At 43.3% G+C, this 27,578-nt stretch overlaps 1 protein-coding gene across 1 annotated transcript in view; it reads right to left on the reverse strand.

Moving 5' to 3' along the window:
- Positions 1-27,578, reverse strand: part of cblb (Cbl proto-oncogene B, E3 ubiquitin protein ligase) — a 201,857-nt gene that overhangs the window by 133,490 nt on the left and 40,789 nt on the right. The window contains exon 4 of the mRNA XM_084178229.1: positions 3,238-3,384. Within this exon, the coding sequence (XP_084034355.1) occupies positions 3,238-3,384 (147 nt within the window). The remainder of the gene's footprint in view (positions 1-3,237; positions 3,385-27,578) is intronic.

The following is a 27,578-nucleotide window of genomic DNA, read 5'->3' on the forward strand; positions in this document are numbered from 1 at the left end:
TAGCATTTTATATTGAAAGTCAACAGAGGTTTGTTTCTTCAATAGATTGATCAGGGACGTGCAACTATAGTTTTCCTTCACAGAAAATACATTAGTGCAACACATTCGGCAGAAAATAGCTTGATTTTCATCAGATGACAACAGAATTGCAAGATATTTGGCTGGCAGCCACACAGGTAGGCTGAATGAGCTTACAATGAAAAAGCAAGGTATTTTTGCAAAGCCTATGCATGGCCATCATATTTCTGTTTATCATAGAAAGAATGTAGTCAGCTACATTTCCTAATGTTTTGCATAAAGTGAATCTAGCATTTTACCAGAGAAGAGTAGGCTGGCTACACCGAGAGAAGTACCGGATAAAAGTAGCTACATATCAGTCAGAGCACTGTCTGCTGATAGAATGCCTGTTTGTGAATTCTCATCCGAGTAGAGAAGTGCAACTGAAGCACAAAATTAATCTGATGCCCAGCAGAAATCACAATAAGAAGCATTTTAGATCTGCATTTACAAAACGCAGCAAGATATTTCTCATGTTTATATTTTTTTCCTGCGTGAAAAACAAAGAATCCTGCATTAACGTGAACCCTAAGTTTAACTTGCTAGTTATCTAAGTAAGAGGCTGAATTAATGACAGGCATCATATTGTGTTGGCTTTCTGCCATGTTTGAGAAGTCAAAGCCCTTTGGATGAGTTATCTGTACAACTGCCACTGCTATCTTTTGATTTCCTTGCATTTTTTCTCCTCTCTGTTCTTGGCCCATCTGCTCCTCCTCCATCTTCTCAGAGCAGAACAGGCAGGCCCGTTGCCCTTGCGACTCCAGACAGACACAGTGTGTTTACATGCTGCTCCAGAGCCAGTACTGTTCATTTACACGTCTCTCGTTCACATTCACTTTTAAATGTCCAAACACACCAAAAATGACAATCGGTAGCTCCTACCTATATATGTATAACTTTATGAGCTGGAATGGCTGTCCTTGCAATTTTTTTCTTTTTTCGTTTGCACTTGTTAGCATATGTAGCTAGCAGCCTCCATCAAAATTCGCTATGACTTGTGCTAATTTTGTTACCATTCTCGTAATAGAGGCCCAATGGGCTTCTTATGCGTTTTTTGGCACCCCCTTGTGTACTAAACTGGTAATACCGTAAATCCTGGGATGAGAGAAGGACGGTATGACGATATGAAAATGTGGATACCGCCCAAACCTAGTACAGTTGCATCAAAGCTGGAAAAGAGAATGAAAAACAGCTTCTATCTCCAGGCCATCAGACTGTTAATCAGTCATCACTACCTGGCCTCCGCAAGATTATTCTGTTCAAATGTAATTTGATCTCTGAAAAATTTAACTAATTGATTACTCACTTCATATGTACATACTGTATTCTCGACATAGCTCATCCTATATAACTACTGTTGTACATACCTTTTTCCAACGTATATATTGTTCACACTGTCTATACACACCATGTATTTATATCCTGGAGTCTGACATTGCTCGTTCTGATATTGCTCGTTCTGATATTTCTTCTTCTTTTTTGGGGGAGATGATTTGTGTATTGTATTGTTAGATATTTACTGCACTACTGAAGCTAGAAACAAAAGCATTTCACTGCACCTGCTATAACATCTGATAATCTGTGCAACAAATAACCTCTGATTTGATTTGGAACCAGCACACTAAGCACATCATCACTACTAACAAAGACACTTCTTTGTAGGACATCACACACATCATTATTACTGACCATGACCAAGACACTTTGATACACATTCTGGATTAATTGGCTAAACAAAAGCTAATCAAGCTAGAAAAGTGAATTTCCTGAAGAAAATGTAGTGTGCTTGCTAGCTTGATTTAAAGTATTTATGGTTTGAAACATTTTTAAAATGTTAATGTTGTTTTAATGTTTGCAGCTGAAATGGTTAAAAAGTGGTAGCATTTAAAATGTCTACTGTGACAAGGTAGGGGTGGTATACAGAAGATAGCCCTATTTGGTAAAAGACCAAGTCCATATTATGGCAAGAACAGCTCAAATAAGCAAAGAGAAATGACAGTCCATCATTACTTTTAGACATGAAGGTCAGTCAATACAGAACATTTCAAGAACTTTGAAAGTTTCTTCATGTGCATTCGGAAAAACCATCAAGCACTATGATGAAACTGGCTCTCATGAGGACCGCCACAGGAAAGGAAGACCCAGAGTTACATCTGCTGCAGAGGATAAGTTCATTAGAGTTACCAGCCTCAGCAATCGGCAATTAACGGCACCTCAGATTGCAGCCCAAATAAATGCTTCAAGTAACAGACACATCTCAACATCAACTGTTCAGAGGAGACTGCGTGTATCAGGCCTTCAAGGTCGAATTGCTGCAAAGAAAGCACCACTAAAGGACACCAATATGTCATACCAAAGAAGATATGCAGAAACTGCTTCGCCAATAGAAATCCCCATTCACGGTTGTAGGCGATGTCATGGTGACATTAGCTAGCTAAGCTCATGCGCAGAAACACCTAATTGGGTCTAACTGTCGTCTCGAGCCAAACTGCGCAAATATTGTTTTTGACGAAAATGAAAACGTTGCCTTCAGCAAGCACATCTAATAAATATAGTTGCAAGCAGCAATGTCGGGGTTCAACCTGTGGGCGCACTGTGCCACCATCAGCAAAAATTGGACACATCGCCCTAGGATGAGCTACTTCTGTACTCCTTACCACGCTTGGCAAATATCAGAACTCAAAATCAACCAGATCATGCAATATGCTTTTGATGTATATTGGACTATTTTTTTAATGATATTGACTACTTTACACGTATTCTTGTCCTGAACCGCTGGACCCAGTCTCCTTTTCACCTCATTTAACAACTGATTTACTTCACAAAAGGCTAATCTCAATAGGTAGTCCAGGTATGTCATGACACAGCACAAGTGGGGGGGGGGGGGGGGGTGAGCCTTTCCTCTTTTGTTCTATATTGCTCCTCTATTGTTCCTCAAGCAAGGGGGGAGGCCGATGACATCACGGATTCCCATCAGACCAAATCTTTGAATGCCCTACTCCTTGAAGTTTGAAGTTAAAAAAACACAATTTTGCTCAAAGCATTACCAATGGTAAGATTTCAGTCACCAAATTGTTGCTATAGGTACACCACATTGATGGTGGATGAGATTTTGATGTTTTATGTATTTGAACTGATAACTTGCAAACAACCACATAATAATATAAGGATGAAACATACTTTTCTCCAAAAAATCTCCTCCAGAATTCGCCGGCGTCTGCTTTGGTGATGCGGAACGTGTCTCCATGGAACTGGCCCCCGGGAAAGATGGCCTTGATCTCTGCCAGGATGTGGCTGAAGATGAGTGAGAGCTTGGTCAGGTTCCGCCTGTCAGTAGAAACAGAGAGATGAGTAACCCTGTAAAATATTAACATGAATAACCTTGTCTGAGACTTGAACCCTGGTCGGTCACACTTACATGGTAAAATTATGATTACATAATAATGACCAAACAATCAATTTTGTGGTAGCCTACTACTAGGTAGTAACTCATTGCATTTAATTCTTAATACCAGAAAGTAAATACCAGAAAGTACCCATTGTTTCTACACAATATCTCAGAAAATACCAGCTGAAACAGGACTGTAACACAATGTATTCCATTTAACTGACTAATGATGGATATATGACAAGATGTCTCCTCAGTTGGACAAAATCTACATTTTCAGACCTCAAAAGTGGTGTAGTGCCAGGATGAGTCCACGTCCCACACCATCAGTTGTGTATATCCACCTACAGTATCCTGTATGCCTCAACCTAAAATGATTGTAAAAGATAGGTCCTGAATAAAATGTGTAAATTATCTTTCCCAATCATTGAGGTTGAGACATTGAACTACACAATATTGGAACCATGGAACCACACAACCAATGGCATAGGACCTAGAGTTTTTAGTTCTGAAAACATAGTTTAATTTTGGATCAACTATCACTTTAACAATCAGCATTGGCAAACCATGACATAAACTCGGCACTACCACTCTCCACAACCCCTCTGTGAGCTAAGAACAGTGACAAACTTCTTTCAAATGTTAATATGCCTCAATCCGCACAAGTTTAAGCGGTGCATGGCTAATGTTTGCAATCTTATCCGCTGCCTAAAGGGCATGCCGGAACAGGGTAAATATGCAGAGCCGTGCACCGTAATGGATGACAGTGTCTAACAGCATCTGCCTTTGCAACAGCATGCCGTGGAGCCTATGTGAAACTGAAAAACAACAAGTCTCCTAGTCCAGTCTAGGACTTCAGATGAGGTACTTACATGGCCCAAGTGAGAGTAGAACATCAGCAATGTGGGAAAACACACAGATCATTACAGTGTCATAGAAGGTTACTACCCTACCCGCAGTGCTCTTGTGGGCCACATCCAACAACATGCTCCTGAATGGGAAAAAGTATGTGAAAATTCAGATATGTTTTTCTAGAGACCATTCATAACCTGCACCACTAATTCTAAGAGGACAGGAAGTACCAGTGGTAACAACAACCAAGTATCTTGGTTTTCATCTAGACTCTAACCTCAGTGGTGACACACATGTGGAGCAGTCAGTGAGGAAGGCCTCAAAACGCCTGCACTTTTTGACTGTTCTTGCCAGAAATGGCCTTCCCACTGCAGATCTTGTCACAGTATACACTACACTGGTCAGGCCTTGTCTGGAATACGGGGGGTGCTGTTAATTGGATTCAGTAAAAAGCAGCAGGCCCAACTAGACAGGGTGCAGAGGAGGGCCTTGAGGATCATCTCCAGAGGTGGAGCAGTCCAACCACAGCTCCTATCACTGGCGAGAGCAGGCTACAGTGCACCTGGTGAAGGACATGCACACTCTTGACCATCCACTGAATGACCTGCTCCCTCCAAAAAGAGGTAACTGCACCACCAGGCTCCTGAGAAACAGCCAACGAACTGTCATGTATAACTGCCCGTACGAACCACCTGCAAAATGCCACTCTACCCACTGCTGTCAGACTGTATAATAACTCAAGCTCTTAAGTGGTTTTCCCCAAAATTCTATTTTTTACAATCACATTTTAATATTTCAATTTCCATCATGAAAAATGTCCTGTAATGTTTCAAGTGTTCTGTATTTTATTTATGTCATGTATTATGTGTTATGTATTTTAAATTAGTGTTTTGCAATTATTAGTAATGTAAATTCTGCATTTCTTCAGTTTTGTCTGTGAGCAAGAATAAATAAACTCAAACTCAAACCAACTCAAAAGTAAGAATGTAGGGAGGAAACTACCTCTTACCATGTACATAGGTGGAACCTGACCAACTTCTCAGTGAGGGATTAGAGAGTGGGAAGGTAAACACAGCAACACTGTGAAAAACGCCTCAAATGACACTCAATTAGGCAGGGGGACTTTGTCCAATGTGGGTGTAAGCGGGACAGAAAAAGAGGAGAGAGGGAAAGGGACAAATGTTGTGAAGTACACTGCCAACATATCCACCTAAATATTATATCTAAAGAATATACTCTCACCTCCGAGGTCTGCAATATACAAGGCAAGCTTGTTGAGCAAAGCAGAGTCATGAAGATTGTAGACCAGTGTTTCCCCGACCATTGTACATGTACATGTACATGAGTGAAAGAATAATACAGTTGGTTAGCACAGTAATATCTAGCAATATTCCAGGGAAACAGCCAGAATTGTCCATACAATATTTGTGTCCTTGCACTCATACTAATAGTTAGACTAGTCATGACTGGAATGTGAATGTCCTCCTGCAAATGGGACCATTATGGCAGGGACACCTTGTCACGAGTCAAGACAAAAACAGAGGAAAGAACACACCTGGGTCGTTCCACGAATAGAGTGCATTTTATATGCTTGTGACATAATGTGTGTACATTTTGATAAAACACTCAATTTAAATTGGTTCACATTCATTTTCTCTGAAAATCCCAATTTTGGCATGTTTGTCCGACTTCTATTAAGATTTTAACACATTACAGATTAAATAAATTATGATGAAGTGCAAGGTGATGAGCTTGATGCTCCTTTCCAATAAATATCGGGGGTATTATTCTGGTTACATGATCATCGATGATTGGCTGCCTTTTGTCCATAATAATCTCCCATAATAATCTCATCATGTAGGCTATACCCACACTGTATCTGCGAGCTGTTGGCTAGAGCGCACGTGCCAAAACCAGAGTGGGCGCACTCGCTACATAATGCAAAACAAATTTGTGAAAAAAACATTAGTAGAGTTGCAAAAGCGATGGAAACGCATTGAACATGGGAATTTAACAGCAAAAGGTGTTTTTTCCTGAAAAGAAACATTGAACATCAAATAGTCAATAGTCAAATCATAGTGTAAAAGCATGCTGATCTGGTTCTTCTTTTTTGGCCATTTTCTGGTGTTTTGTGGTGGAAAACTGAGTGCGTTGAGCATAAAACATCAACGCTGTCACCCATAGATGGATAGGCTACAAATGTTTTAACAAGTTACATTTTTTTAGTTAAGCTTGCATTCATTTGCCCCTCCTTGTTTGTCACAACACACTTTAATTTCCACTGTCACAAGGCGAGTTATAGCTGATTTAGACTGCCAAACCCTGTTACGGTCTTTGTCACTCTAATTGTCACTTTTATAGTCATTTTTCTTAATGTAACCTCTGGAGATGGAAAAACATGTTTGTTATGTAAATTGGAGGTTACAATTATTTTTGTCAAAATTACATTACCCAAAAGGAACTGTTCGTGAATGACACATCTGCATTTGAGGGAAACAATTATGGAAGAAAGTATATAGTCAAAAATTATGTGGCCTAGGTTTTGAACACACATTTGATTATCCATCTGCAATATCAGTGGGTTAAAAATAAATCAAATAAGTAATCAAAAGGACAATAGACAACAACATGGCAAAACTGCACACACATTTTTGTCTTCTGTTCCAAAACATTTTAAAATATGATTTGTTGCGTGCGTAATGACCATGACCCTGCTTGCAGGGTACATGGAGCACAGATGGCAAACAGAGCAGAGCCCATGACCTCCTCCTACTCTAATACCACATATCTAGAACACAAATTTCATGTGTACATGTGCGTATAGTGCGTATGTTATTGTGTGTTTGTATGCATGTGTCTATGTTTGTGTTGCTTCACAGTCCCCGCTGTTCCATAAGGTGTATTTTTATCTGTTTTTTAAATCTAATTTTACTGCTGTCATGAGTTACTTGATGTGGAATAGAGTTCCATGCAGCCATGGCTCTATGTAGTACCGTGCGCCTCCCATAGTCTGTTCTTGACTTGGGGACTGTGAAGAGAGCTCTGGTGGCATCTCTTGTGGGGTATGCAGGATAATGACCCTAAGCATACTGATAAAGCAAAACTTGAGTGGTTTAAGGGGAAACATTTAAACGTCTTGGCCTAGTCAAAGCCCAGACCTCAATCCAATTGAGAATCTGTGGTATTACTTAAAGATTGCTGTACACCAGTGGAACCCATCCAAGGAGCTGGAGCAGTTTTGCCTTGAAGAATGGGCAAAAATCCCAGTGGCTAGATGTGCCAAGCTTATAGAGACATACCCCAAGATACTTGCAGCTGTAATTGCTGCAAAAGGTAGCTCTACAAAGTATTGACTTTGGGGGGGTGACTAGTTATGCACACTCAAGTTTTCTGTTTTTTTTGTCTTATTTCTTGTTTGTTTCACAATAAAAATAATTTGCATCTTCAAAGTGGTAGGCATGTTGTGTAAATCAAATGATACAAACCCCCCAAAAATCAATTTTAATTCCAGGTTGTATGGCAGCAAAATAGGAAAAAACGCCAAGGGGGGTGAATACTTTTCGCAAGCCACTGTATGGCTACTATATTGTGATCACTACATCCGATGGATTTGGATACTGCTTTCAAACACATTTCTGCAGCATTAGTAAAGATATGATCAATGCATGTTGATGATTTAATTCCTGTACTGTTAGTAACTGCCCTGGTAGGTTGATTGATAACCTGAACCAGGTTGCAGGCACTAGTTACAGTTTGAAGCTTTCTCCTGAGTGGGCAGCCTGATGAAAGCCAGTCAATATTTAAATCACCCAGAAAGTATATCTCTCTATTGATATCACATACACTACCGTTCAAAAGTTTGGGGTCACTTAGAAATGTCCTTGTTTTCGAAAGAAAAGCAATTTTTTTGCACATTAAAATAACATCAAATTGAATAGAAATACAGTGTAGACATTGTTAATGTTGTAAATGGCTATTGTAGCTGGAAACGGCTGATTTTTAATGGAATATCTACATAGGCGTACAGAGGCCCATTATCAGCAACCATCAGTCCTGTATTCCAATGGCATGCTGTGTTTGCTAATCCAAGATTATCATTTTAAAAGGCTAGTTGATCATTAGAAACCCCTTTTGCAATTATGTTAGCACAGCTGAAAACTGTTTTGCTGATTAAAGAAGCAATAAAACTGGCCTTCTTGAGACTAGTTGAGTATCTGAAGCATCAGCAATTGTGGGTTCAATTACAGGCTCAAAATGGCCAGAAACAAATAACCTTTTTCTGAAACTCGTTAGTCTATTATTTTTCGGAGAAATGAAGGCTATTCCATTTGAGAAATTGCCAAGAAACTGAAGATCTCTTACAACGCTGTGTACTAATCCCTTCACAGAACAGCGCAAACTGGCTATAACCAGAATAGAAAGAGGAGTGGGAGGCCCCGGTGCACAACTGAGCAAGAGGACAAATACATTAGAGTGTCTAGAAAAAAGGTGCTTCACAGGTCCTCAACTGGCAGCTTCATTAAATAGCACCCGCAAAACACCAGTCTCAACGTCAACAGTAAAGAGGCGACTCCGGGATGCTGACCTTCTAGGCAGAGTTGCAAAGAAAAAGCCATATCTCAGACTGCCCATCTTAATCTTTTCTTTTTATTGGCCAGTCTGAGATATGGCCTTTTCTTTGCAAATAACTGTCGGTCTCACGGTAATTGACCGTTAAGTGACATAAACACGTTTAGCATCTCCTGGCTTCCACGCATAGCCTACAAGCCACTGATGCAGACCTTTGAAACATCTACATTTAAAAAAGTCTAATAAGTCCATTTAATATAGCCTACACTATCACAATAAATCCATTATTTATTTTAGACAGGTCGAAAGAAACATGATATGAAGAAAATCTAGTCTATTTTAGAAGAACAGGATAGCATACTCTGAGTTGTCCTTATGTGTCACGCCCTGACTCTGGGGACTCTTATTTGTTGAGTCAGGGTGTGATTTTCTATGTTGTATTTTCTATTTTCTAGTTTGTGATCTAGGTTTTGTAGTTCTATGTTTGGCCGGGTGTGTTTCCCAATCAGAGGCAGCTGTCGCTCGTTGTCTCTGATTGGGGAGCATACTTAGGCAGCCTATTGGCAATTAGGTGTTGTGGGATCTTGTTCCGTGTGAGGTTTGTTGTGTGTTACCTTTGGACGTCACGTTTCGTTGGTTTATTAAGTTTAAAATAAACATGTATGCATATCACGCTGCGCCTTGGTCTGACCCGTCTATGAACAAACGTGACATTATGTTAGGCCCTGATATGGCTATGCCATATGGCTATGGGCTACACTAGTTCATTTAACAGACAATATTTGCTTAGAATTCCATGGCATTACTTTTTATTATGTTATAGTATAAAGAATACAATTGAACATAGCTTAATAAATAGAAAGGATATTTTTCCAAACGATTTCAAAGGAAGTGCGCCCATGCGGCTATTCTGTGATGAGCGGTTAACAAAGAAACTGGTTCTCCTATATATTTAATTTAGAGTTATTTATGCAACTTTGATTGTGATACAAACGTTGGGCTATATGTTTTGATTTTTAATACATTCTAAGGCTGCATGATGATTTGAAAAAAGTTGAATGAAATGCATGAGCTCTGATTTGTTTCTTGTTCAAGCTACAGACACTTCATTAGTCTCTCATTCACAATTTGACAACCACTTAATAATATTCTTACCAGGCCTCGAATTTCCTGGCGGCATCCCCCTTGTGTGGCTGTAATTCCCCCTAAAAATCGATGCCTTTTGCGGCCAAAGTGGCCATTGTGCCCTTGGGCTGAATATAATAATTATAATTCCCTTCTCCCGGTTGCCGTGCTCCGAAGCACCTCTCACTCACATGGCTCTCTCAATTCTTATTAGCCAATGCCCATCATGTGATCAGGTCCTTCTCACAGGCATTTCAGCTAAGAATTAGGCTACAAGTGAATGAACACAGACACATCAGGGACACAACTGCGCGCATCCCTCTTATCGAATTCCGAAGCTCATATTGAAGATGTTAGAACTGTCCACATTTAGCCTACTTTTCGTCAGCCAAAAAGATGTCAATCTACTATTTTTTTAATTTTTTAATTTCACCTTTATTTAACCAGGTAAGCCAGTTGAGAACAAGTTCTCATTTACAACTGCGACCTGGCCAAGATAAAGCAAAGCAGTGCAATAAAAACAACAACAAAGAGTTACATATGGGGTAAACAAAACATAAAGTCAAAAATACAACAGAAAATATATATACAGTGTGTGCGAATGTAGTAAATTATGGAGGTAAGGCAATAAATAGGCCATAGTGCAAAATAGTTAAAATTTCGTATTAACACTGGAATGATAGATGTGCAAAAGATGATGTGCAAATAGAGATACTGGGGTGCAAATTAAATAACAATATGGGGATGAGGTAGTTGGATGGGCTAATTACAGATGGGCTGTGTACAGGTGCAGTGATCGGTAAGCTGCTCTGACAACTGACGCCTAAAGTTAGTGAGGGAGATAAGAGTCTCCAGCTTCAGAGATTTTTGCAGTTCGTTTCAGTCATTGGCAGCAGAGAACTGGAAGGAATGGCGGCCGAAGGAGGTGTTGGCTTTGGGGATGACCAGTGAGATATACCTGCTGGAGCGCAGACTACGGGTGGGTGTTGCTATGGTGACCAGTGAGCTAAGATAAGACGGGGATTTGTAGTGAGGGCCAGCCAACAAGAGCGTACAGGTCACAATGGTGGGTAGTATATGGGGCTTTGGTGACAAAACGGATGGCACTGTGATAGACTACATCCAATTTGCTGAGTAGAGTGTTGTAGGCTATTTTGTAAATGACATCGCCGAAGTCAAGGATCGGTAGGATAGTCAGTTTTAGGAGGGCATGTTTGGCAGCATGAGTGAAGGAGGCTTTGTTGCGAAATAGGAAGCCAATTCTAGATCTAACTTTTGATTGGAGATGCTTAATGTGAGTCTGGAAGGAGAGTTTACAGTCTAACCAGACACCTAGGTATTTGTAGTTGTCCACATACTCTAGGTCAGACCCGCCGAGAGTAGTGATTCTAGTTGGGTGGGCAGGTGCAAGCAGCGTTCGGTTGAAGAGCATGCATTTAGTTTTACTAGTGTTTAAGAGCAGTTGGAGGCTATGGAAGGAGTGTTGTATTACTATCCCCCATAGTACAAAAGTTTACCTATTATTTTGGTCAACTTGTCCTTCTGTGCACAGTTGTGGGATGCGATAGATCCCATATTAATACAACCACTCGCATAAAAAAAACGATTAAAAGCAATGAGGCTGATGCAATAAATCAGAACATTTAGCTTAAAATGTTGATGATAAACTATTAGGCTATTTCTTCACATTATAAGCGCAGCAATGCGCACACAGCAGTAGGCTATAAGCACGAATGTTCCAAAATGCTATCAATTAGCGGGAAAACACTGTCCTCGAAAGTGACTGCAAATGCGATTATGCATGCAATGCTTTACTATAAAGGTGCATTTCTATGGAGAAAATTATCATCTGGGCCTCCTGAGTGGCGCAGCGGTCTACAATCTTGTCCCTGACATCCTTGGAGAGCTCTTTGGTCTTGGCCCTGGTGGAGCGTTTGGAATCTGATTGATTGATTGCTTCTGTGGACAGGTGTCTTTTATACAGGTAACAAACTGAGATTAGGAGCACTCCCTTGAAGAGTGTGCTCCTAATCTCAGCTCGTTACCTGTATAAAAGACACCTGGGAGCCAGAAATCTTTCTGATTGAGAGGGGGTCAAATACTTATTTCCCTCATTAAAATGCAAATCAATTTATAACATTTTTGACATGCGTTTTTCTGGATTGTTTTGTTGTTATTCTGTCTCTCACTGTTCAAATAAACCTACCATTAAAATTATAGACTGATAATTTCTTTGTCAGTGGGCAAACGTGCAAAATCAGCAAGGGATCAAATACTTTCTTCCCTCACTGTATCTGATCCAGAGGGGAGATTTATTCTGATAACTGGGTCACTGTATGAGCAACCAATTACTATCTTAAATATATATGCCCCTAACACAGATACTCCTGCTTTCATGTCAAAAATTATAACCCTGTTCAATGAGCATTGTGTTTCCTTTGGAGTGCTGGCTGGAGATTTTAATTGTACCCTCAACTCAAGACAAAATCATCTCAAGTCCCCACCTATACATACTACTCCAATGTCCATAACACCTACTCTCGCATAGATTGCATTTTTATCCCAAAGAATTTCATACATTTGTCACTTGTACAATCGGACCCATAGCACTTTCAGATCACGCCTTTGTCCGACTCCGCTTTGACCTCTGTAAAAACATCCCGATGTCAAAGAGCTGGAAATTCAACACCTCAATGTTATCAAACGAAGCATTCCATACATTGGTTACTACATGGATAGACAACTACACACAAGACAACAAAGACCCTCCTGTTTCTCCGGCCACAATGTGGGACACCGCCAAAGCCACACTAAGAGTTCATCTAATTGCATATGCTTCCTCTAAGAAAAAAACAATGGAAGCACACAGGTTAGATCTTGAGAGGGAGCTGAAACGCTGCGAAAAAGTACATAAACAATCCCCAGACAGCTCCTCCTGGAGTAAACTTAAAGCAGCCAAAGCCAAACTAAAGTTGGACTATACTATATCAGTAATCCTTTTACACCCCCCCTCCCCCAGTGGTGGTTGTCCCACTGGCTATCCTAAGTTGAATGCACCAATTTGTAAGTCGCTTTGGATAAGAGCGTCTGCTAAATTACTTAAATGTAAATGTACTCGGGAGATAAGAAAATGTGTTTTCCTTACTAAACAGAAATACCATGAGTATAGCAACAGGCCTAGCAGATTGCTTGCATACCAATTTTAAAAAGAGCAGTCAGAGCGTACAATCATGGCGATCCGAACAGCAGATGACGAGGTCACATATAAGATGCAATTTACTTTTCGTGATTTTACTGCAAACTATATACTTCTGACAGAAAACATACGGATGCAGAACTCCATTCCTTCCTAAAGGGAATCTCGCTACCAAAACTATCAATGACCGACCAAGAAAATCTCAACTCCCCCTTCACTCCTGAGGAGGTCCTAGAGGCAATTATCTCCATGCCACCTAACAAGTCCCCAGGACCAGACGGATTTCCAAGAGAGTTCTACAAAACGTTTTGGCTCCAGCTTAGCCATATTTTCATGCCAATGCTGGATGATTTTGGCAAAAACGGAGCTCTCCCAGACTACGTACACAGCCCACATTACAGTGTTGCTCAAAAAAGACAAGGACCCTCTATCCTGCTTGTCCTTCCGGCCCATAAGCTTGTTGGATTTCGACTACAAAATAATTACCAAATTGCTCGCAAAAGACTAAACACTCTTCTTCCCAAAATAATCAAAGCGGACCAAACTGGATATATTAGAGACAGGTACTCTTCTGATAACATTCGCCGTCATTTTGATATTATAGATCAAGTAAACACACAGAAGACCCCTTGTCCTGCTGGCTTCACTAGATGCTGAGAAGGCGTTCGACAGGATGGAGTGGAGCTTTCTGTTCTCAGTCTAAAAGTTCAATGCGGGCCCAAACTTTATTAAATGGATTAAGTCTCTATATTCTCATCCAAATGCCATGGCGACTACTAACGGTCTGAATTCTGACAGATTCCCTTTGGGACGTGACACAAGACAAGGATGCTCGCGGTCCCCCCTGCTCTACTTGTTGGGGGCGGAGTTGATAAGGAGCAATCAAAGTACTATGGGTGTTTCTGCAGGTGGCCTTCAGCACAACATTTCGCTCTACGTGGATTACGTCTTGCTCTACATATCCAAACCTGAGAAATCCCTCCCATTTTAGACACAATTGCTTAGTACGGCAAGTTTTCAGGATATAAGATACATTTTAACAAATCCATTGTTTGCCCTCTCAATCTTACACTCACCAGCTCTATGAAGACACTCTGTTTGTTCGAATGGAAGACACAGGGATTTCAATACCTTGGGATCTTTGTAACACCAGATCTGAATTGCCTTTTCAAGGAAAATTGTCTCCCACTCCTGGATCGAATCAAGAATGATCTCCGAACCTGGATCTCCCTCCCAATTAGCTTAGTCTGAAGAATCAATGTTATCCGTATGAACGTCCTCCCTAGATTGAACTATTTATTTCAGATGCTCCCATTTTATCTCCCAGTTTCTTTTTTCAAAACAACCAACCAAAGCATCACCAAATGTATATGGGGCAATAAAAAACCTAGGATCAAGTTCTCGACTCTATCGGAACCTGAATCCAAGGGTGGTCTCTTGCCCTTCCCTGCCTACTGTACTACTGGTCTGCCCAAAACTACAACATGCTAACATGGATCACAAACAGACAAGACTCAATGTGGATTCAGATAGAGGCCCAATCCTGTGGTTCATTGCCCCTAAACTCAATTATATTCATTAATAACTTTAGTGAAGTGGGCAACATAGCCACAACCTTTGTGATTTACAGCACCCTACTTTGGAAGGACTGTAAGAAATACCTTGGCATTTCCTCCCAGATATGCTCTCAGTCGCCTATTGTATGCAACCCAGACTTGCCAAAAGCCCTGAGTGATGCCAACTTTAATCTTTGGCATACTCTAGGCATCAGGATCTTTTCAGACCTGTTTCATCAGAACATAACTACACTGAAATCCTTTCAAGAGCTCTGCAGTGAATTCAAATGTGCCAAGAAATAAAATATCTTCAAATGAGACACGTCATTTCCTCATTCACTTCCAAGGGGAGGTTTAGAGCTCAGCTGAATGAAGTTGAGACCCTTCATGCTACAGCACAATCCATCAAAGACAAAATCTCCTATATCTATAGACTCCTTTCTGAGAATGTGGGCTCCTCCTTTACTCCTTTGAAAATAATCTGGGAAAAGGACCTACGTCTGACTATCAGTGATGAGTTATGGGCGGATGTTTGCGACAGGGTATACTGCTCCTCTACTAATGTAAAAATGAAAGAATCTAATTACACTTTTTATTGCACCCCAGCGAGACATAGAATGAATACAGACATTTCTCCTGATTGTAAAATATGTACCTCCGAAAGTGGAACCTATATGCATGTATTCTGGAGTTGTAGAGAAATTGCCAGATTTGGGCAATCTATACATACTGCTGCACAGAAAATATTAGATGTACAGTTTGATATGACCCCATGTCTCTATCTTCTTAATGCCCAGCAGGACTTTGTTCTTGATCCAGACAGAGAACATGTGTTTATGACCATCATGGAATTCTAATTCTTCTACTACATTTAAAATGTGGATTGACCAGATTGTTGATTTTCTTCCTCTTGAAATGCTCACTTATGACCTCCGCAAGAGACAGCCCAGGTTTGATAGACTCTGGTCTCCACTACTCAACTATATTTCAAATTGGACAGAGTGAATGGGGTAATTAGGGAAATGGGTGTATATACATGTTATATAAGGTGCTGTAAAAACTAATGATTTGCTCATTGTCTCAGCTAAAGCTGGAAATAGCTAACATGATCACAGATAGTGCTGCTGCAATTTTGTTGTTTGTTTTGTTTTATATTTTATTTTATTATTTATATCTGCCACATACAGTGGGGCAAAAAAGTATTTAGTCAGCCACCAATTGTGCAAGTTCTCCCACTTAAAAAGATGAGAGAGGCCTGTAAATTTCATCATAGGTACACGTCAACTATGACAGACAAAATGAGAAAAAAAAATCCAGAAAATCACATTGTAGGATTTTTTATGAATTTATTTTCAAATTATGGTGGAAAATAAGTATTTGGTCAATAACAAAAGTTTCTCAATACTTTGTTATATACCCTTTGTTGGCAATGACACAGGTCAAATGTTTTCTGTATGTCTTCACAAGGTTTTCATACACTGTTGCTGGTATTTTGGCCCATTCCTCCATGCAGATCTCCTCTAGAGCAGTGATGTTTTGGGGCTGTCGCTGGGCAACACAGACTTTCAACTCCCTCCAAAGATTTTCTATGGGGTTGAGATCTGGAGACTGGCTAGGCCACTCCAGGACCTTGAAATGCTTCTTACGAAGCCACTCCTTCGTTGCCCGGGCGGTGTGTTTGGGATCATTGTCATGCTGAAAGACCCAGCCACGTTTCATCTTCAATGCCCTTGCTGATGGAAGGAGGTTTTCACTCAAAATCTCATGATACATGGCCCCATTCATTCTTTCCTTTACACAAATCAGTCGTCCTGGTCCCTTTGCAGAAAAACAGCCCCAAAGCATGATGTTTCCACCCCCATGCTTCACAGTAGGTATGGTGTTCTTTGGATGCAACTCAGCATTCTTTGTCCTCCAAACACGACAAGTAGAGTTTTTACCAAAAAGTTATATTTTGGTTTCATATGACATTCTCCCAATCCTCTTCTGGATCATCCAAATGCACTCTAGCAAACTTCAGACGGGCCTGGCCATGTACTGGCTTAAGCAGGGGGACACGTCTGGCACTGCATGATTTGAGTCACTGGCGGCGTAGTGTGTTACTGATGGTAGGCTTTGTTACTTTGGTCCCAGCTCTCTGCAGGTCATTCACTAGGTCCCCCTGTGTGGTTCTGGGATTTTTGCTCACCGTTCTTGTGATCATTTTGACCCCACGGGGTGAGATCTTGCGTGGAGCCCCAGATCGAGGGAGAATATCAGTGGTCTTGTATGTCTTCCATTTCCTAATATTTGCTCCCACAGTTGATTTCTTCAAACCAAGCTGCTTACCTATTGCAGATTCAGTCTTCCCAGCCTGGTGCAGGTCTACAATTTTGTTTCTGGTGTCCTTTGACAGCTCTTTGGTCTTGGCCATAGTGGAGTTTGGAGTGTGACTGTTTGAGGTTGTGGACAGGTGTCTTTTATACTGATAACAAGTTCAAACAGGTGCCATTAATACAGGTAACAAGTGGAGGACAGAAGAGCCTCTTAAAGAAGAAGTTACAGGTCTGTGAGAGCCAGAAATCTTGCTTGTTTGTAGGTGACCAAATACTTATTTTCCACCATAATTTGCAAATAAATTCATAAAAAATCCTACAATGTTTTTTTCTGGAATTTGTTTTCTCAATTTGTCTGTCATAGTTGACGTGTACCTATGATGAAAATTACAGGCCTCTCTCATCTTTTTAAGTGGGAGAACTTGCACAATTGGTGGCTGACTAAATACTTTTTTTCCCCACTGTATGTGAATGTGAAATGTGTTTTGTTTGTTGATTGAAAAACAAGAAAACTTAATAAAACGTTAAGTTATATATATTTGTTTTTAATTAATTGGTGCATTTTCCCCCATATTCCATTCAGTTCACTTTATTTTTATAAGATATTACACTTGATCTTTCTTGAACAAGTTCCTCCATTTATTTTGGTTTTTCTTCTACCTTATTATGTGCCTCTATGGTACAGTTTTTATTGATATCTATCTGTACTGTTATTCCTTCCATTTCCTTTATTAATATGGACTCTTTTCACCTAAATTGCTTTTGTTTTAGAAATGAGTACTGCATGTATACCACCCCTACCAAATAGGGCTATATTCTGTATACATTTACATTTTACATTTTAGTCATTTAGCAGACGCTCTTATTCAGAGCGACTTACAGTTAGTGAGTGCATACATTTTCATACCACCCCTACCTTGTCACAACACAACTGATTGGCTCAAGAAGAAAATAAATTCCACAAATTAACTTTTAACAAGGCACACCTGTTAATTGAAATGCATTCCAGGTGACTACCTCATGAAGCTGGTTGAGAGAGTGCCAAGAGTGTGCAAAACTGTCATCAAGGTAAAGGGGTGGCTACTTTGAAGAATCTCAAATATAGAATATATTTTGATTTGTTAAAAACTTTTTTGGTTACTACATGATTCCATTTTGTCACGGTTCAGACAGACGACCAGAGGACCACAATTGCGTCACACCAGAAAGTTTATTAAAACTTAAGGGAAAAGGGAAGTAGGGAGTGAGTGAAGGCTCCAGGGGTAACAGGGATCCCGTCCAATGTGCTGGGTCTGTGCCCCCCCCAGTGGCAGCGATGCGTCCTATGACGCCGGTGGTGGGTGGTCCAGAAGTCCGGGATTGAAGAGTAGTCAGGAGTCGTTATGGCAGAAAGCAGGTCTGGTTTTCCTGGGGCAGAAGAGTATCCAAGGATCAGGCAGGTCCGGGGTCACAAAACAAGGGTGAGCCAGAAGCGTGAGCAAACAGGTTCCGGGTGTGAGCTTTGCAGACGATCTGACAAAGGAGAGCTGAAAGACAGGGCTTTAAATACTGGGAGAGGTTAGTGGGTAATGCAGCGCAGCTGGCAGAGTAATTAGAGCAGAGCAGAGCAGGGACAGGTGGAGCTAGTTAGGCTGAGTAGAGAGAGTGGTGAGCAGAGTGGAAGATAGTGGAAACAAATTAAGGTGGTAACCCGGTGGAGTGAGAGGGCTCATGACAGAACCCCCCCCCCAAGGGACGGCCCCAGAAGTCCCAAGAGCAACACCACGCCGGGCGGGAGGAGGGGAGCCGGAGGAGGGCTAGAACTCCTCCGAACGGTCCGAGTGAACGTCCTCATCCTCGGAGGAAGCCGGAGGGCCGTGGTCGGGAGATGGGACAGGTCCCGAGACAGGATCAGGCACAGGACAGGAAGCCGAGCGGGCAGGACGGTTAGGGACCCCTCTGGGGCGGCCCCTACGGATTGCAGGTTGATCAGGATGCCGTTGGTGGAAGGCGGTGATGAGAGTCCTATCCACAATCCGACTAGCTGGCACCCAGGTCCTTTCCTCAGGTCCATAACCCTCCCAGTCAATGAGGTACTGGAGACCCCTACCCCTCCGTCTGGACCGAAGCAGGCGGCGGACGGTGTAAACCAGACCACCATCGACGAGCCGTGGAGGAGGAGGACAAGGCGCAGCAGGGACCAGCGGACTCTCATGAATGGGCTTAATCTTAGACACATGGAAAGTGGGGTGCACCCTCATGGAATTAGGCAGTTGGAGCCGGACAGCAGTTGGGCTAATCACTCTTATAATAGGGAATGGGCCAATGAACCGAGGTGCCAGCTTTTGCGACTCCACCCTGAGTGGCAGGTTCTTCGATGACAACCACACCCTTTGACCAACATGGTAGGTGGGAGCAGGAATTCTCCGACGGTTGGCCCCGGTAGTGTAGCTGGCAACGGATCTGAGGAGTGTGGCTCGGGCTTGTGACCAGGTGCGGCGACATCGACGGGCAAAAGCAAGTGCAGATGGGCAAGTAACCTCTCCTTCCTGGCTGGCAAATAGAGGAGGCTGGTATCCATAAACACATTGGAAAGGGGACATACCGATGGCAGAGCAGGTCAGAGAATTGTGTGCGTACTCCACCCATGTCAATTGCTGCGACCAGGAGTGGGGGTTGCGTGAAGTCATGCATCGCAGTGCCTTCTCGAGCTCCTGATTTGCCCGCTCTGACTGCCCATTGGATTGGGGATGGAATCCGGAAGTCAGACTGACTGTGGCTCCCAGCAGGTGACAGAACTCCTTCCAAAAAGCGGAGGAGAATTGTGGACCACGGTCAGAAACTACATCCTTTGGCAGTCCGTGGATCCGGAAGACGTGTTCCAGGACCACCTGGGCGGTCTCCTTGGCGGTTGGGAGCTTGGGGAGGGGAATGAAGTGTGCCATCTTGCTGAATCGGTCAACTATGGTGAGAATGACGGTCATGCCACTTGAAGGGGGCAGCCCCGTGACAAAGTCAAGGGCGATGTGAGACCAGGGACGTCTGGGCACAGGCAGGGGCTGCAGCAATCCGGCTGGGGGCTGGCAGGACGACTTGTGTTGGTTGCAGATGGGGCAGGCTTGGACGAATTCCCGTACATCCTTTCTCAGAGAGGGCCACCAGAACCTCTGGGCGAGCAGGTTGTAAGTGCGGGTGGAGCCAGGGTGACAAGCTAGGCGGGAGTCATGTCCCCACTGAACGACCTGGGACCTCAGGTTTTCGGGGACAAAAAGGCGGTCAGCTGGGCAAGTGCTGGGACCTGGCTGGTTACGGAGAGCTTCCAGCACCTGTTCCTCAACATCCCAGGTCAGAGCTGCTACGATGCAGGGACTTGGCAGAATCGACACAGGATCCTTGGAGGGGGTGTCATCCTTCTGGAATTGACGGGAGAGGGCGTCTGGCTTGGTGTTGCGTGATCCAGGCCGGTATGACAGAGTGAAATTAAACCTGGTGAAGAACAGGGCCCAGCGGGACTGCCTGGAGTTCAACCGTTTGGCCGTGCGGATGTACTCCAAGTTCTTATGATCGGTCCAAACGAGAAATGGAATGGTGGACCCCTCCAGCCAGTGACGCCACTCCTCCAAGGCAAGCTTCACAGCCAGCAGCTCTCGGTTCCCTATGTCGTAATTGCACTCAGAGGGGGACAACCGACGTGAGAAAAAGGCACAGGGATGGAGCTTCCTATCCTCCGCAGCCCACTGAGAAATCACAGCACCAACTCCCACATCCGAGGCGTCCACCTCCACAATGAATTGCCGGTCCACATCAGGCATCTGGAGGATGGGAGCGGAGGTGAACCTTACCTTGAGGGTACTGAAGGCTTTGTCGGCTGCTGGGGTCCAGGTGAAGGGTTGCTTGGTGCTGGTTAGAGCAGTGAGAGGGGCAGCAACGGTACTGTAGTTCCGGATAAACTTTCTATAGAAGTTAGCAAACCCCAGAAACTGTTGCAGCTTCTTTCTGTTCTCCGGAACTGGCCATGAAGTGACTGCTGATACTTTGGCAGGATCCATTTGGATACTTCCCTCTGCCACTATGTACCCCAGGAAGGCCACTGTCTTGACGTGAAACTCACATTTCTCTGCCTTGGCGTAGAGGGAATTCTCCAGAAGACGATGAAGGACTTGCTGGACATGGCGGGTGTGTTCAGACAGGTTTCTGGAGTAGATTAAGATGTCATCCAGGTAAACGAAGACAAACTTGTTTAACATGTCCCGCAGTACATCATTCACTAGAGCCTGGAACACAGCAGGAGCATTGGTGAGGCCAAAAGGCATAACCAGATACTCGTAGTGGCCTGTTGGTGTATTGAATGCGGTTTTCCATTCATCTCCCTCCCGGATCCGCACTAGGTGGTAAGCGTTTCTGAGATCCAACTTGGTAAAAACAGTGGCTCCCTGGAGCAACTCAAAAGCGGAGGTGAGCAGAGGCAGAGGGTAACGGTTTTTCACTGTGATGTCGTTGAGTCCCCTGTAGTCGATGCAGGGGCGAAGAGATCCGTCCCTCTTCCCCACAAAGAAGAAGCCAGCACCAGCAGGAGATGAAGATGAACGGATTACTCCTGCGGACAGAGAGTCATTGATGTAGTCCTCCATGGACTTTCTTTCAGGAGCAGACAACGAATAAAGACGGCCCTTTGGAGGGGCTGTTCCAGGGAGGAGGTCGATGGCACAGTCGTACGGTCGGTGAGGGGGCAGAGATGTGGCTCTTGCTTTGTTAAACACTTCTCTGAGACCATGGTAGCATTCTGGGACATTGGAGAGGTCAGGAGCGGAGTTAGTAGGTACTGGCCGAGGGGGTAGTGCGGCAGCAAGCAGGCAGGTTCGGTGGCAGTCCTCTCCCCACTCCCTGATCACCCCGGTCACCCAGTCGAGCTGAGGGTTGTGCCGGCGGAGCCATGGGTAACCCAGGATGAGGGGTTGGCCTGGAGAGGGGAGCAGGTGAAACTGGATAGTTTCTTGATGGTTTCCGGACAGACCCATCGAGACCGGGGCCGTGACATGAGTGACCGACCCGAGTAAGTGTCCGTCCAGTGCCCGGGCAGGAATAGGAGGTGTCAAACGGAGGTTCTCCAGTCCCAGTTGGCGTGCCAGCTTGATGTCCATTATGTTGGCTTCGGCACCAGAATCCACCAGAGCAGCCAGGGTGTGAGTTGAGTCAGAGAGGCGGAGGTGAACTTGCAGCAGGGGTTTGCGGTCGGAGGACTGGATGGTCATTGAGCTCAACCGGACTCCCCCTATGCCCGGTGAGCTTCGGCTTTTAAAGGGCAGGTTACCACACGATGTCCATCACCTCCACAATAGAGGCAGAGGTTTGAGGTGAAGCGGCGCTGGCGCTCTGCAGGAGTGAGAGAGGCTCGCCCAATCTCCATAGGCTCAGACTGATCAAGCTGACTTGGGTGAGTGGCAGTAGATGACAGGAGCCCAGTCGGATCTCTCCGAATGCCGGTAGTTGGTGGACCTTGGCGCCCCCTCTCACGACGACGGGTCTGTATCCTTCTGTCGATCCGGACAGTCAGTGCGATGGCTTCATCAAGAGTGGAAGGCAGTTCATGGGAGACCAACTCGTCCTTGATATAGTCAGCCAAGCTATGGAAGAACGCGTCCACCAACGATGGTGTGTTCCAAGAACTTCGTCTTGCCAGGGTTCGGAAGTCGATGGAATGGTCTGCGACTGTACGTCTGCCTTGTCGAATACTGAACAGTTCACGAGACGCCTCTGCGGTTGGTGAATCCAGGTCAAACACCTTCAGCATCTCCTCAGCAAACAGGTCGAAGGTTGCACATGCGGGGGTTTGACGTTCGAACTCTGCTGTTCCCCAGAGTCGAGCTCGGCCCGTCAGGTGAGTGATGGCATACCCAACCTTAGCCCCCTCCGTGGCGAAGGTCCTTGGCTGCAAGGAGAACTGAAGTCGGCAGCTAGTCAGGAATGGCCGGACCTGGGTAGAATCGCCGTTGAACCGCTCGGGGTTACCAATCTTGGGTTCCGGAGCAGCGGCTGCAATGACCGGGGCAGGTAACTCGGAGGCAGGGCTGGTGGGCAGACTGCCTGGAAACGGGCCGGTGGGCGGAGTGGCTGGGGTAAGGTTGGTGAGGAGTTGGATGATCATGGCGAGTTGTTGTTGCTGCTGCTGGAACTGCTGCTGGTGCTGCTGGAACTGCTGATGCTGTTGGTGGCCGACCTGAAGCAGAGAGGTGATGTCGCCGCTCATGCGGGCTAGCCCTCTCTCAGTGTGTTCCAGGCGTAGCATGGCAGTGGGTTGCTCAGGTTCGTCGGTTTCCATGTCGGGGGAAGTGTGCGCTGAGTCCATGATGGTCAGATCGTACTGTCACGGTTCAGACAGACGACCAGAGGACCACAATTGCGTCACACCAGAAAGTTTATTAAAACTTAAGGGAAAAGGGAAGTAGGGAGTGAGTGAAGGCTCCAGGGGTAACAGGGATCCCGTCCAATGTGCTGGGTCTGTGCCCCCCCCAGTGGCAGCGATGCGTCCTATGACGCCGGTGGTGGGTGGTCCAGAAGTCCGGGATTGAAGAGTAGTCAGGAGTCGTTATGGCAGAAAGCAGGTCTGGTTTTCCTGGGGCAGAAGAGTATCCAAGGATCAGGCAGGTCCGGGGTCACAAAACAAGGGTGAGCCAGAAGCGTGAGCAAACAGGTTCCGGGTGTGAGCTTTGCAGACGATCTGACAAAGGAGAGCTGAAAGACAGGGCTTTAAATACTGGGAGAGGTTAGTGGGTAATGCAGCGCAGCTGGCAGAGTAATTAGAGCAGAGCAGAGCAGGGACAGGTGGAGCTAGTTAGGCTGAGTAGAGAGAGTGGTGAGCAGAGTGGAAGATAGTGGAAACAAATTAAGGTGGTAACCCGGTGGAGTGAGAGGGCTCATGACACATTTGTGTTATTTCATATGTTTTTTTCACAGTTTTCACAGTTTTAATATCTTCACTATTATTCTACAATGTAGAAAATAGTAAAAATAAAGTAAAACCCTTGAATGAGTAGGTGTCTCAAACTTTTGACTGCTACTGTATATATATAAAAATATTGCGCATCTTAATTTCCACAATTAACGAATAATATGCGTAATAATTTAGGCAGTTCATGTGAAGGATTGTTACCTATAACCAGGATTTCCATTACAAAAATTACATTTTTGGCAAGCAATTATTATTTTAGCAAACAGTTATTGTGATTCATCCAATATTGTCCCTAATGTCATTACCCCATAGCAATAGATGTGGGATCCATACACACACACACACACACACACACACACACTTGACCCCTTTCCACCACAAACAACCACAAGCTCAGATGTTCAACAGTTGTTCCATCCCCGAGCCCAACTCAAGAAAGGACTTGATGTGCGAATGCATATACAGTTGCAGCTGTTTGAGAAGGCATGCAAAATTGAGCAAAAATTGGGAGATTTTATTAACCAATGTGAATTCCTAGCCATGGGTTACTGCAGCTAGTGTTACCAGCACTGCCACTACCTGGGTGGGGGCACCCCACCGGAATCCCCACCGGCTAGGTACAAGGTCGTCAAGGTTCTCATTAGCAGCTATGAGAAATTCCTTGTATATTATGCCCACCCATTACATTTTAGTCATTTAGCAGACGCTCTTATCCAGAGCAACTTACAGTTAGTGAGTGCATACATTTTTCATACTGGCCCCCCGTGGGGGGCTTTGGCTTTGACCAACCGTGCCAGGCAGGCTCAGAATCTTGAGGGGGCGGTGCTGCTGTAGTGGCTCTCTGACCGCATTCATCTTTCTGTTTTTGCTGCGTATAGGCTACTTACAGTAGGCCCATAAAACAGATAAGGACTTCTCTTTAGCAGTGGTGGAAAAAGTACCCAATTGTCATACTTGAGTAAAAGTATAGATACCTTAATAGACAATTACTCAAGTAAAAGTGAAAGTCAGCCAGTAAACTACTACTTGAGTAAAAGTCTAAAAGTATTTGGTTTTAAATATACTTAAGTATCAAAAGTAAATGTAACTGCTAAAATATGCTTTAGTATCAAAAGTAAAAGTAAAAGTATAAATCATCTAAAATTCCTTATATTAAGCAAAGCAGACCGCACCATTATCTTGTTTTTTTAATTTTCGGATAGCCAGGGGCACACTCCAACGCTGACATTATTTATAAAATATGCTTTTGTGACTCGTTTCAGGAAACTAGGCGTATGTCGCGCATCACTACATCACAGGAGAGCCATTTGAACGTAAACTTTTTTGTTTATATCAACATGCTTTTTTGGCAGAAATGCCTTCTGGAACATGTTAACTTTCATGTGCCTTAATAACAAACGTGTATGCCATCTGTAAATGCGAATAAAATTGTTAAATTACAATTTTAGCAATGGAAAAAGACTGCAACCTTCCCGCTAGCCATGATTGGCTGAGATAATGAATGGACTGGACATGCCGAGGGATGAGTTCGGATTGGTCTGCCATGTAGCATGTTTCTGTCTATAATATGAGCTGGTCAGTATGTGTAGGTAATCCTTTCTAATGCGGCTTTTCTGAAAGATATCGCGTAGTAGAACTGCATAAGTGTTGCTCTCCACTTTCTGGAGGACAGAGTTTTGAAATCAGTGGAATTAGAGTAAGATAGCTAAGGAGATGGAGAAAATTCTGGCATTTGATTGCAAATATGCAGACTGCGTAGAAAAGAGAACACACAGAAGGCTGTTGTATAAAACACCTGTCTCCGGATTACATCTTCAAACTAAGGGCAACCATGGCAACCGTGACAGAGAGGGAGAAGCGTCTATCCGTGTATATGGGTAAGAGAGTCTAGCTAGCTACATTGTCAGATATTACACGTTTCTAATTTTGTTAGAAAGTCGTTTTCATTTCAAGTTGTACTGTTAGCTAGCTAGCTAGCTAATGTTAGCTGGCTGGCTAGCTAGCTAACGTTACGTGTATGATCTGTGTAGTAATATTATTCGTATCTCAGAGCCATTTGCATTGCTAGTTATAGCCTAATGTTAGCTAGTTAACGTTGAACCTGGTTGGTTAGCTACCTTCAGATTCATGCAGGGTAGTAACGTCATGAGTTGGGATTATGGTTTATTGTTTAGCTAGCAAGCTACATATCTAAACAAAAGACTCCACTATGCAAGTAACTATTTCAATAGAATGTTTGATGTCACAGCGACAACTGTCGATAGACGTAGCTGGTAAATTCGCTCTGGCTATCTACTCCGATTTCACTCTCGTCTGAGTGTGCCAGAGTGCTGAATAACTGACAAATTTACGAACGCTAAGCACCTGTTGAATATGGCCGGTATCAGTAAACGTTGGCAAAAAAGCGTAATTAAATTGTTGCCAGCAGCACAGTTGCAGTCACCAACGCTCTGGATAACATAAAAACAGCCTAACCAGCTCTGCTAGGGCGAGTAAAATGGTCAGAGTGAGCTGTTCTCTCATTTGTGTCTGGAAGTAGCTAGCAAGCTAGCCAACGTTAGCCAGTTAGCTTGGGTACTTGACTGCTGTTGTTAGGTCAGAACGCACGGATCAACCCTCAGCCAGAGGGTCCAGTGTGCGCTCTGAATTTACGAACGGTAGTACTTTAATGTATTTTTACTTAAGTACTTAACACCACTGCTCCTTAGTGTATGGGTCGCTCAGGTGGGTGTCTAGGGTATAGGGTTGGGGACCATTCCATCATGATAGGACAATAAATAAATAAACTATATTTATAATTTATTTTAAAGTGTATATCCATTATCTGTACAACATTTAAGCTCTCTCTCACAACCCCTGCTCGCAGACACACATGGGCTCTGGGATTTGCAACCATTTTCCTTTTTAACTCACTTAACTCCACACTTTTCCAAACACAAAAACCCACACCCTACCTTCCATCACAATACACCCACACATACCCACATACTGTGCCTTCTATGTCCTCTGTTTGCTGTGTTTTTATCCCTACCATGTTGATTACTTTTGTGTTCCAGTTCCTTATATTTTAAGATGTATTATTTCGCTAATTGTCCTTTCTTCTAATGCTGTCTTATCTATTTATAAAATACTATAAATAGAAAGTAAAATACTCATTATTTTACAACATTCTTTATCTTGAATGGAATAGTGTAGTTGTAGTTTATTTCTTTATCAATTGTTGTATTTAATTGTTTTTATTTTGTTATTACAATCCCTACCATGGATAGTATTGGGTGTTCCATTATTCAACTCCTCTATGGAAACTTTCTAGTATTTAGAATGGCCATGGAGTAGTCTTGGTGTCTCTGAACATTTGGTTATCAATATATACAGTGGGGAGAACAAGTATTTGATACACTGCCGATTTTGCAGGTTTTCCTACTTACAAAGCATGTAGAGGTCTGTAATTTTCAAAAATCCAGAAAATCACATTGTATGATTTTTAAGAAATTAATTTGCATTTTATTGCATGACATAAGTATTTGATACATCAGAAAAGCAGAACTTAATATTTGGTACAGAAACCTTTGTTTGCAATTACAGAGATCAT

This window comes from Coregonus lavaretus (genome assembly GCF_964263955.1).
Source record: "Coregonus lavaretus genome assembly, chromosome: 15".
Lineage (NCBI taxonomy): Eukaryota > Metazoa > Chordata > Actinopteri > Salmoniformes > Salmonidae > Coregonus > Coregonus lavaretus.